Raw genomic sequence first — 15,728 nt, forward strand, 5'->3', positions numbered from 1 at the left:
GAATTCCTTTATTCATGAGATTCATCAATATATTTCAAACCTCCTTTGGTCTAATTAATTTGGGAAATGCTCAGAAAAATAATTAAAGTCAAATGGAGAGGTAGAGTTCTGAACAGAGAGAACCAGTCAAGCAAAAGATAGTCTGGGGAGTTTCAGAAGAGAACTCCACTTGAATCTGTGATATCTTCAAATTCTGAGCAAGCAAAATAAGACAAACAGCTTGAGAGAATGTCCTTCTGGATTTCTCTGTACATGATGCCTATGCCCCCAAACTTGCCACACCCCAGTTACTGGAGAGTAGCAGAGAAGCCACTTCAGTTTTAATTGAGCATAACTAGCACTGTGGAAATATACAGAGATAGACAATGAGGGGAAAAGAGTTTTATAAAAGATGAAAAGGACAATCATTTCACAAGCCACAGATTTTTATCCAAAACACGGACTGTAGGAAGTTATCTCAAAGCTCCTTCCTGGGCCCTCCTCTCTTATTTTCCTATGCACTCTCTTGCTGATCTCATCAGTTCTCATGGTTTCACGTATTATCTCTAAGGACACAACTCATATTACATGTGTGCAGACAAACACAATGACACACAAACATGTAGCCCTGTTCTCTTTCCTGAACTCCAGGCCTACATGACCAACTGCAATTTCTTTTCATCTCAATGTTTCATAAACATCTCAAACTCATCATATGTAAAATAGAACTCATCTTCATCCTTAAAATCTCCTCTCTCTTCTTAGTTTTTTCTTATTTTTTTAAGCATACCATCATATTTCCAATCACTTCTGTCTTTGGAACCATCCTTTACTCCTATCTCTCATTTCTCATATCCATTCAGTTTCTGCTTTCACAACTTGTCTTAAACTCATCTGCTCTCTCTTCAAGGGCTACCCCCACTAGTTTAGGCCTTCGTTACCTTTCACTTTGGCTATTACAAGCATGCGGGCCTCCCCACATTTTGCTGCTCCCCTGTCCAATCCATCCTCTAAACATTTAACTTCTGTGTTTTGATCTGAAATCAAAGAATATACATTTATCTCACTAGCAAGGAAGGACTAGGCTTGGGACAAATTGTGAATCAAGGACTAGAGAGAGCCTGTTCAATTGGATATGTGTGGAGATAGACAGATGGATAGATGGACAGACAGAGACAGACAGACAGATGGATAGATAGATGGATGGATGGATGGACGGATGGATAGACAGACAGACAGCCAGACAGCCAGATAGATAGATAGTTAGATAGATAGATAGATAGATAGATGAATAGAGACAAAAATGTGCAGGAGGCAGCTTGAACTGGCTCACAGAAACAAATTATTAGGAACATTTACACTTTGGAAATCAGCAAATGCTAGAAATCAGGGTTTGATTTATTTTTTGTTGATTGTCTAGACTTAAGAAAGTAATAAATAAAATGTTGATAATGCAGATTAAACCTAAAAGTAGGCTGTGCATACATATTTTTTAAGAGAGTTAGTTGTTAAACATTTATCATATAAACTGAGGCACAAATTCTATGGAACCTGGATCCTTCTTTCCCAAAGAGAAGAAAACTGAAAGGACACTGTACTTGTAAAAGTCGAGTGCTCTTTATTAAGCGGGTGTTTACATACAAGTGGATCAGAAAGCCTAATACTGAAACAACTCAGTTTTGGAAAAGTAGGCTGTAGTTTATATATTTTTCTAACAAGGAAGGTGGGCAGTGGGAAAGGGAAGGAGAAAATGGGCCAATCTGGGGAGAAAGGATGGCATGTTATGGACGGAGAGTTCCAGGAATAAAGGGTGAAGAGTTCCAGGGACAGGGGTACTGGCTTATTGGTACAAGATAAGCAGGATGACACAGTGAGTCCAAGGCCTGAGTACAGACAACAAGATAAACAGGATGTCTTCAACAGCCCAAGACTAAGCTGCGATAGCGCAGGGGCCACCCAAGGCTGTCTTGAACTCAACTAGTTTCAGGATCACTGGTTCTGCACTTCCAGTTGGGTTTACTCTTGGTACCCGCAAAGGATTGTTGGTTTGTCAATCTGTTCTGTATCCTGATTGGCCAACCTAGTCCCATACAGCTTCCATCAGTTACCTGGATAATTGGGGAGCTCAAGCAAATCCAGGTAGTTTCAGCACACCTATAGACATACTTATTTACATACTATATATGTATCTTTACATATATACACACAGATGCATGTGTATAATTATATATGTACATAGCTACATATAAAGTTATAAAGAGTTATAGCTATATCATTATGATAGTTATATAGAATTATAGATACAACTTTAAAATAGGTGGATGGACATAGATGTTAGGGATATATATAGATATATATATCCATCCACCTATTTTATATCTAGATAGTTTATATTGAATATATGGACATATAGATATAGATGGATATAACTATAGAGATAAGTTTCTACATTTATGTGTATGTATATGTATATGTACATGTACATGTATATCTATGTCCAAATTGGATAGGCTCCCTCTAGGCCTTGAATCATAGTTCTAGTACAAGAGAGGTATAGATAGAGGGAAGGGGAAAGGGGTAAGAGGAAAGGGGAAAGGAAGAGAACCTGAGTCAAAAAGGCAGTAATTATCTGAGGCCAAATATGAAGTCAGTTCTTCCTGATTCCAATCCTATAGTTCTATCCATTGCATTGTTGGGCAGGTGGCAGCAAGGAGGGAGGGAGACAGAGACAGAGACAGACGGAGAGATGTGTATATACCTAAATCGCAGTAAACCCAATTTTGGTTTGGTTTCATCACCTACTAGGCTAATTGAAATCAGAACTCACCTTAGAGATTTCCTAAAAAAACTTGAACTAGGAGATTTAAATGTTTTCTAAAATTAACCTGAACCAGACAGGTTTCAATCATTTTAAGTTCCTGCCTCTAGAACTTGTCTTTGATGTATTTTTAAAAAAAAATGAAACTAAAAGCAATCTATCTCAAAACCCATTTCACAGGATGAAGCAGCACAGTAAAAATAGAAAAGGAAAACACATTCAGGATGTTGAACAAGGCATAGTCTCATTTACAAGAGGCTTACTATTGAAATTGTGAAAAATTTGTACTCAGGGTATGTGAATTGTCTAAACAGCAATAAGAGAATTTAATTTAATGCTAGACTTCCAAGTAAAGTTCATTAAACTACTTCAGAAAAAATAAGAAGCAGTAGCCTCATATTTATTTGGAAAATACATATTTAGTCTTTTAAATCTTTATAAATAAAATTCCAATGAAACACAAAAATTTGTAACTTTTTAATTAGAAAATTTTGAAGTAAAGGAATTAAAATGACAAGTTACTAAATGTATTCATATCTTTTAAATTTGAATTTTTTTCAAAGCTGTTAGAAGTAATGTAGTCTGTAGCACTGGACAAATAAATGTTAAGTTCTAAAGGCTAAAAGAATGAATGTTTATGTAATTTGCATATAATTTAGAGGAGAATATCTTCAACATTGGGGCACCTAGGTAGCACAATGGATAAAAGGACGAGCCTGGATTAGGGAAGACTCATCTTCCTAAGTTCAAATCTGGCCCCAGACACTTACTAGCTGTGTGACCCTCGGCAAGTCACAAAACACTGTTTGCCTCAGTTTCCTCATCTGTAAACTGAGCTGGCAAAGGAAATGGTTAATCACTTTAGTATCTTTGCAAAGAAAACCCCACAAGGAATCATGAAGAGCTGGACATGACTGAAATAATTGAACACTTTCAATATTACTAGCAGAGAGTACCCATCAAGAAGTTAGCATTAAAAGAGAAAACCTTTCTCTTCTGTTTTGCCTTTTAACATCAGAAAAAATGTATTTGTAAGTGAATAAAATCCATTAAACTATAATGTCAACTACATATAAAAGAAGTAAATTTCTAAGATATACATGATTCATCTGTACATTTAACTGCCTAGGCTTCAGGGTCCAATGTTTCTTTGGAAATGAATTGCCCATTGAAGGAAGGAAGTCTTCAAATCCTTGCATGAAAAAAATAATTACAATCCAGGAAAGTTATAGGCAAAAACTTATTAACTGTAAAGCTTTACTCTATCATACACAGTGAAAATAGGTAAATTTTAAATTATAACTGAAATTGTATTGTCTCCTTGTGGACTACCTCTATTCATTTATCCACAGCCACCTTCTCTGCAATAGTAGCAGTGCTGCTTAGGGTAAATGGAGAGATATTGTGTTGGGCATCAGACAGACTGGAGCCTGAGTTCTAGCTTTGATACTTAGCTATTTGAATAGGCAAATCATTTAACCTCTATGATCCTCAGTTTCCTTATCTGTAGAATATGAACAGTAATATTAGCACTGCTAGATTACTAGCAAACAACAAAGCCTACATAAAAATGAATTTCTATTGTATAGATGTCCTTTATATTTATATTGAAAACAAAATACTTCAATCATATTTAGCCTCCTGGGTAGCCTGATTAGTTTGCCTCCTGTTACCTTAGGGTATAGTTCCTGAACTGTCGACTTCTCTCTGATCCAAACCACTTCTATCTATCCCCTTCTGAGGTCAAACAGAATATATTTAATCCCTTGTCTTCCACAATAAGCCTTGAGGAAAGGCAGTATTTTAAGAGAAGAAAGAGCAAAGAGTACAGGAGCTGGAATTACAGGACTTGGGTAGATAGTTCCTCATTGCTTGCTAGGATGGTTGAACCAATTACTTGCTCTGACAACAGTGCATTGGAATGCCCCTCAATCAAAGTATATGAACAGGCAACTTTTAAAGAGAGATAGCTGAACTATCAACCAACCTATGGAAAAATAATGTTTCACCTCACTAATAAGAAGCGAAATGCAAAATAAGACAACTCTGAAGCTCCACCTCCAAAGCCATAACATTGACAAAGATGACATAAAAGAAAAAAGATAGTTATCTGAAGGGAATGGAGTGAAAGTATTATATTATTATTATTTCAAAATGTCTTGTGTTGGAGAGACATGTCCAAGGACAAAAGGAAATTGTCAGTTTGGCTCTCTCTCTCTCTCTCTCTCTCTCTCTCTCTCTCTTTCTTTCTGTGTCTCTCTCTTTCTCTTTCTCTCTCTCGCTGTCTCACTCTGTCTCTCTTGCTCTTTTTCTCACTTTCTTTTTCTCTCAATCTCTGTCTTTTTCAGAACAAGCCTTGAAACAATAATAGTAATAATAAATTAATAAAAAAACTTCTGGCAGGTTTATGCTTACAATATAGAGTGAAATATTAATATTTTTCCTTCAACATCATGGAATTCACATATTATTGCAAGGACAAGATCACATCAATATTAACATACTCATGATAAAGGAAATTAGAAGAAAAAAAGAAGCTGCAGATAAATGGCTGACAGTTTCTCCTTGGAGAGGAAAACAAAGGAATGATCAGAGTTGGATTCATCATGAGCCCAAATGGAATTAGAAATAGCATGTCATAGGATACTTGATCATCTTGCCTTGTAATGTGCATAATGAGCATAAGCAAAAAAAACCACCATGGAAATAATTGAACTTATGTGCAAACATCTGTAGCAGAGGATGAAAGAAAGAATTTTTACAAAGATTATGAAAAGATACTCCAAACAGTCAATTTATATTTTCTTAACAAATGACTTCAATGTGAAGGGGGAAAGGGGAGCATCGTGAAAAAAACATGTTGGAAAATACAATTGATGTTGAAGAAACAAGGGAGTCTATTAAGCAGCAGAGTTGAAAGTAAGTCCAAGGAAAGTTTGGCATAAAAAAATAAATAAACCTTGTCATCCCAAGAAAATTAAGAGATAAATGCAGTAGGAAGACTACAAAGTGTTGGAAAAGGTATTTCCATATTTATCCATTTTCATCATCAATGACAGTGAAGCCACCACATTTCGGCTTTATTACTTCAGTCATTGATATGCTAATGCATATAGGGAAGAAGAAATGGTGATTATGTACAGGAAGTTATGAAGATGACTGGACAAGATTAAACACACATAAACGAAATCCGTGCTACAACTGGTATAATCTGGAAGGTAGTTAGGGATCAGGAAGGTGTACGTTTGTGTGTGTGTGTGTGTGTGTGTGTGTGTGTGTAGTACTATTCAAAAAGGCAAAAAAGAGAATTTTATTAATTTCTAAACCACATGCTGACTTTGTAATCTGTAGGAAATCTTATAGAAATAATCTATCTATACATATCCTTGATGAATACAGGACAAAAAAAACAGAAAACTAGGAGTCATTTGCTGCCCAAAAGTGTTTAGACACTGCCATGGAGGGCAGCTTATGTAAATAGGACCATAAGAAATATCATTCAGGAAATTTATGACCAAAAAAAGAAGTGGATCAGTCAATTTACAAGCCATGTCTTGTCTTAATATCTAGGAAATATTAGAAGACCCAGAGTAAGTCTTCTAGCATACTGCACAGATAACCTATGGAGGATCTACATGAGAATATGGACAAGAAGATGCTACTGAAGTATCCTACTAGCTCTTATCTACTTGAAACAATAATAGTAATAATAAATTAATAAAAAAATTTCTGGCAGGTTTATGCTTACAATATAGAGTGAAATATTAATATTTTTCCTTCAACATCATGGAATTCACATATTATTGCAAGGACAAGATCACATCAATATTAACATACTCATGATAAGTATCTTTGGAAATAAGATCTTTGGATAAGATCTTTGGAAATGAATTGCCCATTGAAGGAAGGAAGTCTTCAAATCCTTGCATGAAAAAAATAATTACAATCCAGGAAAGTTATAGGCAAAAACTTATTAACTGTAAAGCTTTACTCTATCATACACAGTGAAAATAGGTAAATTTTAAGCTTTATGTCTCATTCATTCTTATTTCTAGCATTCACTAGGCTAAGAAGATGCTGTCAATGGTGGGGGTATGCACATCAGTGAGATCACAGATACAACAAAGATGTTCTTCCTGCCCCAGATATAACTTTAAAAAATTATTGTTGTTGTTACTGTCCTTAGGATTCATTGCCAGATAGTTTATTTTGCATCATCTGGGGCCATCTCCAATTGTCCTGATTTATATCTTGCCACTGGACCCAGATGGCTCCAGAGGACAGAGTGAGACTGTTGCACAGCCCTCCTTCACTTAAATCCAATTCACTTACAAGTCATGACAAATCCTTCCTGATGTCATGGTCCTTTTTGAAAATGAAGGATAAATAACAATTTTGCACATGAACATTGTAATTATTCCTATGGAACCATGCTAATATTTAGCATTCATTTTCAGTCAATTGCCATCACTTATAAATGTCTTTTAAAATGCTCTATTCATTAATCTTCCACTTCTGCAACTTAACTATTTCAGGCAGCCAGGTGCCCCAAGAGATAGAACACTGGGCCTAGGGACTAGAAGACCTGAGTTCAATTGAGCCTCATACACTTACTAGTTGTGTGACCCTGGGCAAATCACCACCTGTTTTGCCTTAGTTTCTCTAACTCTACAATTGCGATAATAATAGCACCTACCTCCCAGGGTGGTTATGAAGATCAAATGAGATAATAATTAAGAAACACAGCACAGAGTTTGGTATGTATTAAGCATTATAAAAATATTAGCTATTATTGTTATTATTACTACTCCATCAGGCTGAGTGGTCTTTAATATACTCCTGACCACATATTTCTTCTTTTTCCTTGTAGGGATACCAAGATATGCCCCACTACGTATTTCTCTTTAGGTTCACAGAAGGTCAAGAAGTTGAGGATAATATCTGGGTGAATGATGGTATCCTCAACAGTGAAAAGGAATTCCAGATGAGGATATAGGCTTAAGGCAAAAGATGAGTTCAATTTTAGACATGTTGAGTTTGAGATTCCTATTCAACTTCCAGTTCAAGATGTTCAATGGGCATTTAATGATGTGGGACTATAGTTGAGGAGAAAGACTAGGGCTGGATACATAGATCTGAGAATCAATTGCATAGGTGTGATAATTAAACTCATGAGAGGTAATGAAATAAGGTATAGAAAGGTAAGAGTAGCCAAAACAGATCTTTGAGAGATACCTACCATTAATGGTCATGTGATGGATGAAGATTTACCCAAAGGAGACTTAGTTGTGACTAGACAGGTAGGTGAAGAATCAAGAGAGAATAGTGTTACAAAAATCCAGAGAAAATATCCAGGAGAAAGTGATCAATAATGTCAATCAGGAAGTCAAGAAGATTGAGGATTAAGAAAAGGCCATTGGATTTGGTCATGAAGGCTTTTGGTAACTTTGGAGACATGATGAGGTTGGAAACCAAATTGCTGAGGTTTTAGAAGAGAGAGGACAGCAAATGGAGGCAGCTAGTGCAAATGACTGTTTTGAGCAAATAAACTGAGAAATGGAGAGAGATGGTTTAAGAGCTAGTAGGGCTGGTAGGATGCACATGGGCATGTCTGTAGGCAACAGGAAGGGTCAGGTAGATAAGGAGAGACTGAAACTTGAATGATAATGAGCGAAATATGCTGAAGATGGGATCAAGAGTGCTGCATGCAGAGGGGTTAGATTTGGCAAGTAGAAAAGCTACCTCTACATTAGAGAATAAAGTGAAGTTGGAGATGGGATTGGAGGGTGTTGTTAGATGGATGAGAGATGAGAATAAGGAAAGAAGAAGGATCTTTGAGCAAAAGGGAGGCTTGAGGACAGAAGAAAACATAAGAAACAGCCACTGAGATGAATATGTTAGAGCATCAATTAAGGAGTAGAGGGGTTGCCTTGCTGTAGTATCTATTTGAAATCAAATAATATAAATTTGTAGTGTACCCAGTGAACAGAGCTTCATGATTTTTTGTAGCTAGTGAATAGGTCTAAAAGACCATTATGTTAGGGGTATTTCAGACTTGAGGTTTAGGGAGGGGGGAGAGAGAGAATAAGCATTTATATAGTACCTACTATATCAGACACTGTGCTAAGCACTTAAAACATTATATTTGTTAAGATGTGATCTGCAATAGTTCAAGGGGTAAGGCATTCAAAAGTAGAGAATGGGGTAGAGATAAACTAGTTAATTAAAACAGGGAAGAGAATGTAGCTAATATAAGAGTGATAGGAAAGTACTGAGGGTGGAGGAATTGGAGGCCATGGTAAGGATGAAGAACAGAGGCAGCAGGCATGAGGCATAGGAAAACGTGGATTGAAGAAAGGTTGTGATCAGATAAAGGAATTTCAAAGTTCATTAAGATGAAAGTAGAATACTTGTGATATGCTTGTGAATATGAGTGATGGTAAGATTAAAGGTATGTAATTTGAGGTTGAAGGAAGGATTTGAGTACATTGAAGAACTTGGAAGTTAGGATATTTGAGGGAATATCAATGTGCATCGTGGTAGGAGTTGAGATAGACTGGGTGACTGTGATCTAGGCACTAAACACACTGGGGAAGGAGGGAGAATGTCCTGTTGGCTGGTAGATAATAGCCACCATGATTTGGTTTGGGTGATAGCTTGGATTGGGTAGCTTTGGATTGGATAGCTTGAACCAAGTGAGCCTGCTGAATGATGGCAGTAAAGAGACAGTGTAGAAGTGACAATGGAGAGCAAGAAGGAGTCAGACTCATTAACTATAACCAGTGAATATGTGGGGCTTGGGTGCAGTCAGTACTAGAAAGGCTGGACAGGGATGCAAGGTAGTCAGAAGGGAAGCGGATCTTAGTGAATGCTAGAAATAAGAATGAATGAGACATAAAGCTTTCAACTGAGAAAGAAAAAAAGAATATGCATACATAGCAGATATTCCAAAAGGCATAGCAGAAATGGAAGCTACTCTTGGATCAGGTCTACCATAATTTGCCAACTCCTGCCTTCTACATAGACTCTCCTAGGCCAATCTTCAGAGTCTCTAAGATGTGGGTTCCATTATTGCCTCTGAATCAAACTAGATTGGTCAAGTCATACTTCTCAATGCCCTCAATAGCTCTCTAAAAGCCTAAGTCAGAGGACAGCTGCTCAACTCTTATCAGTAAAGGGAGTTCTTATGCTGGAAATTCTCCACAATAGTGACATTATATGTCCAGATTAAAAAACGCGGGGAAAAAACCCACTAAGACAAAAACAAAAACAAAAAATAGCAAGCAAGGGTCATTTAGCATGAGGAGATAAAGCTAGAGGTTACTCAGTAAACACTTCAATCCCTATATTCTAGAACTGCATTTTTTTTTAACAAATCATATTACAATGACAATCCTATTCATCAAAAGAACTAAATTATATTCAGCATTCTGGGATTTACTAGTGTAGTACTACTTAGATCTGATTTTGTTTGTTTTTTTAATCAGTATGGTTACTATCGAGAGCACTGGAATGTCAAAACATTTGTCTGCCTCCAAACATTGTCTTATTCCATACCCTGCTAGACTAGCTTTATGAGTTTTGGTGGCTGAAACCAATTCATTACCTGGTGGTCCACCTTCTGGCAGTCAATCTCTCCAAACTTATCTAATCCATTTCTTGAAGGACAGAAATGCACTCTGTTGCTGGTTGCACACTTTATTGCCTTTCTAGTTTGGGAGTAAGACTTGCTAGTACTTGTCTCTGTTGGCATAACCTCTGGGAACCTAGGTCAAACTTCATCTGAAATGGCACATCAATATAATATTTCATTGGAGCTGTCAGGCACATTTTAGAAATTGTTCATGAAAATAATTAACATTAAAATTATGACATGATTATCTTGAAAAACAATTTTTTTGTCCTCAGTTGTTTCTGGAAAAAGCGTTACTTGATATATACAGAAAAGAAAAAAAATAATAAATATAAAACTTATTTAAAGACTCATGCACTGACCAGATATTTAATAATAATTGGTAAGGACAGTGTTGAGGTAGGTGCTTAAGTTATAAAAAAGTAGATAGTTTTTATATTTCTTTTCCAATTATGTTCTTATGTATGTGTGTCTGTGGGCATGCACATACATTTGTTGTTGTTTTGGAAGGTTTTGGGGGGACAGTAGCAGTGTTTTAAAAAATTGACACTCAGAAAACTACTCCATAGTATCTTTAATTCATTTGAACAGAAAATGATCAAGTACTTTCAACGTGCAATGCTCCAGGCTAGCTACTGAAGAGGATAGAAAGGTAAATAAGTTACAACACTATTATCCACCTCCCAACCCAACCCAACCTACAACTTTATTTTCCCCTGAGCTCTGAAAAAAGATAGGATCTTAACAGGTGTAGGTGGGGTATATATGTGGGGGGTGAGTGGGTGGGTAAAAGTATTCTAGGTACAGAAGCAAAGTCATGGAAATAGGAAAGCATGGAATATTATCAAGAACTGGTAAATAATTCAGTATGGTGGAAGTCAGAAATTGAAATAAAGCTAAAAAGATATGATGGAACCAGACTGAAGGGTATTTATTTAATTCCAGTCTAAGGGGCTGCTATTTTATTCAGTAAACAATGAATGACTTGAATGAAGGAAAATGATTAATGAATTTTGCACCAAGTGAATGATGTAACCAAAAGAGCACAGATTTAGAGTTAGGAGGAACATTAGAGGCCATTTACTGCCACATTCCTCCCTGTTAACTCCTCCTCCTCCTCCTCCTCCTCATTTTACAGATGAAGAACTGGGGCCAAGAGAGAGTAAGTGACTTTTCCAATAGCTAGGAAGTGTCTGTAGGTTGGATTTGAATCCAGGTCTTCCTGACTCCAAGTCCAGCAATCTACTCTGCCATGATGTCTCACCAGAGTTGAGAATAAGTAAGATTCATTTGGTGCATGTTTGGAGCAATGAGAGTAGAGGCAGGTTGATTATGTGAGGAGGCCTCTGTAATAATCAAGTCTGGGGTGTTAAGGTCCTTAACTGTATTGGGAATGGGAAGGGCAAATGTCAATCAGACATGATAATTGATGTTAATGGATTCAATGTCGGATAAAGGAGAGGAAGAAGTAAAAAAAAAAAGATGACTTGGAGATGTTGAGTAAAAGGTAACTTTTCAAAATGTCACATATGGAACACAGACACATTTTGAAGAAAATACTATTTATTCTGGCAATATACAACTCATACACATTTTGGTATAGAAGGGTGATAAAAAATAATAGGGCAAACAAGCATCCAGTTGCATAAAAGTCTGATTTCTTCTCCAGATGCTTTTGACTTGATATTGAATTCTCAGTGCAGCATTAAGGAGCCATCAGGTTATATAATTTAAATAGAACAACAAAGTAATGTGCTTGAAATGAATTTTAGTGATTTTAGAAATGAAACAGTGCCTCCAGTCACTTCTATGCAGTGTATGTAGAAGTTTACCTTTTTGAAAGACACCGCCCCCCCCCCCTTTTTTCCATTGACAATGTCAGAATCACAAATTGCAGAAAGCTCAGCCACACAGTCTGGGAACACCAGGCAGCATCTGTTTCAATAAACTGGCAAACAATTTGATCTGATATCACTTCTCTATAACGGAACCATTTTCAACTTGTGCATATCCTTGGGAAGAACTGCAATCACATTTAAACAGATTTTTAAAAGCCTATTTTTATAGAATTCTTAAGGCATAGTTACAAACAATTAAAAATTGGCATTTACAAAGCACTTTACAAGGCACTTCACATACAGTACAGCATTCAACTCTTACAGCAACATAGAAGAAAAATAAAGGGGGTGATGTTTGAAGGGGTGGGAGGTGACCCTTGTAAAACTTCAGTTCCGGAACAACTTGGGATACTTCAGATACTCTGGAAAGCATTTTTAAAAAAAAGAGGCCAACTTCAAAACAGATCATACTCAACATGCCTTCATACTTAAAAGCAAAAACTAAACTAAAATATAATGATTATGAATAGCAGTTCATGTGGATTGATTTTTTCCTTCTTACCTATCGTGGTTTCTGCCACAGAGGTTCCCAAACCGTTGTGAATACTTAGTAAACTGTCCTGCAGTTTCTCTTCCTTTTACAATTCATTTCCAATGAAAGAGCAGCTCTCTCCCTTCCTTGAGTACTATCTGCTGCCTGAAGCATTTATTTATCTTGCCACCATTGCAGGAAAATGATGGCACAATAAATCATGGAGTACTGCATCAGGTTCTGTACTGGCCAAAGAGTATGATCATTCTTTGATGACATTTCCATACAGATGAACTCCGGACATTTAAAAGACAAATGAATAACAATAAGAAGGAGAATGCCAGAAAAGAAAAATAGTTGGCTGTACAGATGCTTTCCAACTTAAAAGCTGACATCATCCATAAAGATCACAGATCTAGAGCAGAAAGGTACATCAATGCTCATTGAAACCTGACCCTTTCATGTTTACAGACCAGTAAACTCAGGGCTGGGAGTTTAAGTGACTTGTCCAAGGTCACACAATTAGTGTCACAGGTATGATTTGAACCTTAGTCCTCGTACTTCCTCCAGGCTTGAAAATTAGGGGATAAAGGTGTTATCTTGCCATAATCCAGGATTAAATTAGGAGCAAATCATACTCAGTGTCCAGTTCAATAGGGTAGAAGGGAACAAGTATTTATTAAGCACCTACTATGTGCCAGGCTTTATGCTAAGTGCTTTACATATATTATCTCATTTGATCTAGAATGGAGAGGGGCTTCAATATCTTTATACTGAGATACAGAAAAACTGTCTTTATCATAGTTTCTTAGATGACCATACTTTAATTTAACAGAAGACCAACAACAACGTGGTGAAAAATTGACTTTGAGCAAGTCACATAAGCTTTAAGTGCCCTAGTTTCCTAACTGGTAAAATTCGAGGGTTAGGCTAGATGAATGCTAATGCCCCTTCCAGCTCTGTGACCCAGCACCTTTCAAATGAAATATCAGCATTCAAATAATAATATTACATCTCATTCTTTAGTTTTACCTGATGGGGAAGGGGAACCTTAATGTTTTTGTGCTTTACAGACATACATACATGCATACATATGCATATACAGTGCATATGCATATACATGTATATATATACATTATATATATATATATATATTCCTTACCAGACTATAAACTGATGAGCAAGCCTTTAAAGGAGCATAAAATATATTGTGCCTATTGACTATGTAAAAGCAATTACACACACGTGCATTATATACACATAATGTGTCTGTGTGCATATCTGTATATACATACATGTGTGTACATACATATACGCACATATATTATCTGTCTAGGCATGTGTATATCTCCCTATACTTGTCTATACAGGGATGGATATAGATATAGATATGTGGGTACCCACACACGTACACACAGATTATAGCTATTGCTCTTATATAATCAATGAATATAATAGAATCTGTGCTCCTTTCAAGGCTTGCTTATTAGTTTGTTGTCTAATGAATGGCCTTTCAAGCCAGCTATAAAGAACAAAAGTTTAGTGAATGTAATCTATGGCTTATTTCACTCAAAACACTACGAAAAGGGACCCAAGTTTACAATTAAGCTACTGTAGTGATCTAAATACCATTCACTGGAAAATACAGAAAAAGTGCTAGATTCACTTCTGCTTCACACTGCCACACCAAGTCCCATTAACAGCTTCTAGTCACTACTGACCTGAAGCAGACCCCAAGTAGCTTCTGTTACACCACAGTCCTTGTTTCTAAGAATCTGTGAAATCCTTTTCTTCTTTTCAAGGACTGATTCAGATTAAGCCACTAAATGATAACCATTAATTACACAATATCATGCCCTTCAAGGCTTTAGCTCTGTAAACCTAAAATCATGCAGCAACCCAACACACAAAGTTTCTCAAAGTGCAATATCTATCAAATTCAATGAAATCATTTTGGGGAAAAAAAACACACATCATATACTAAATACAGTGCATCATGAGGCCTCTGTTTTCAGAGGATTCCTCTTTTAATCAACATCTCTAATAACCGTCACTACTTAAAATAGGCAGAGTCCTCAGAGGAAACGTCTGACTGTACAAAAGTGAATGATTCCATTATAACTTTACATTAATCTATATTCACAACAGTAAATCTTACCATACTCATTTAATGGTACCACATATACACATACTTTGTATTAAACTTCTCGGCATTTTGTAGTAATTACAAACATGGAGCCTTGTCTTGGCTATTCTGTGCATTACCAATGAACCTATTATACACTGTTTAAGGAAACCAATTTTTCCTTTTGGTCAAATCCCCACTATGGATCTTTCGGGAGGGTTCTTGTTCTCTGTAGAACAACATTGAGTTCCTCAATCACTTTGGATGGTAATTTGTTATCAGCTTCCAAAGTAGATTTGCTATTTTTGTCCTCAATCTTCCTCAGAATCTTGAAGTCTTTATGTGATTTGTGATGACTGTGAAGAATATCAGCACCTGAGTCCTCCAGACAGTTCAAACTCCGGTGTTTTTTAGTCCGGTTTCGGAGTTTGTCCTCCTTGCGTTCCAGGCAATGTGCCACCATGGAGGCTCGCTCTCTTAGACTAGTTTCCATTTGCTCTTTTTCCTGCTTTTCAGGAGGCTTCAGCTTTTCAAGTCCTGCTTTTGCATTCTAAATGAAACAAAGTAGTTCACATGAAAGCAATTCGCAATCACACAACTGTATCTTGTGATTTCAGTTCATTAGTTTCATATGAGAAATTTAAGAATCAATTCTACCTAAGAGACAGGGTTTTATAGTAAGTAATGGTTTGTAATTTCTATGATTTAAATTCAGGACATTAACAAAATCTTTGGCTATTTTGAAAGAGTAGCATGAGTAAAAGTTATATGAATTAATCTTAGAGCAACTGTGTTGCATTTAA

At 36.5% G+C, this 15,728-nt stretch overlaps 1 protein-coding gene across 3 annotated transcripts in view; it reads right to left on the bottom strand.

Annotated features, from left to right (window-relative positions):
* Positions 1-11,975: 11,975 nt before the first annotated feature.
* The window catches only part of ARAP2 (ArfGAP with RhoGAP domain, ankyrin repeat and PH domain 2), a 233,841-nt gene continuing 230,088 nt past the window's right edge, over positions 11,976-15,728 (bottom strand). For all 3 annotated transcript variants that reach the window (XM_027836269.1, XM_027836270.1, XM_027836268.1), the window contains one exon: positions 11,976-15,475. In XM_027836269.1, the coding sequence (XP_027692070.1) occupies positions 15,125-15,475 (351 nt within the window). In that variant the 3' untranslated portion in view covers positions 11,976-15,124. The remainder of the gene's footprint in view (positions 15,476-15,728) is intronic.

This window comes from Vombatus ursinus, unplaced genomic scaffold, assembly GCF_900497805.2.
Source record: "Vombatus ursinus unplaced genomic scaffold, bare-nosed wombat genome assembly UNPS02014818.1, whole genome shotgun sequence".
In the NCBI taxonomy this organism is placed as follows: domain Eukaryota; kingdom Metazoa; phylum Chordata; class Mammalia; order Diprotodontia; family Vombatidae; genus Vombatus; species Vombatus ursinus.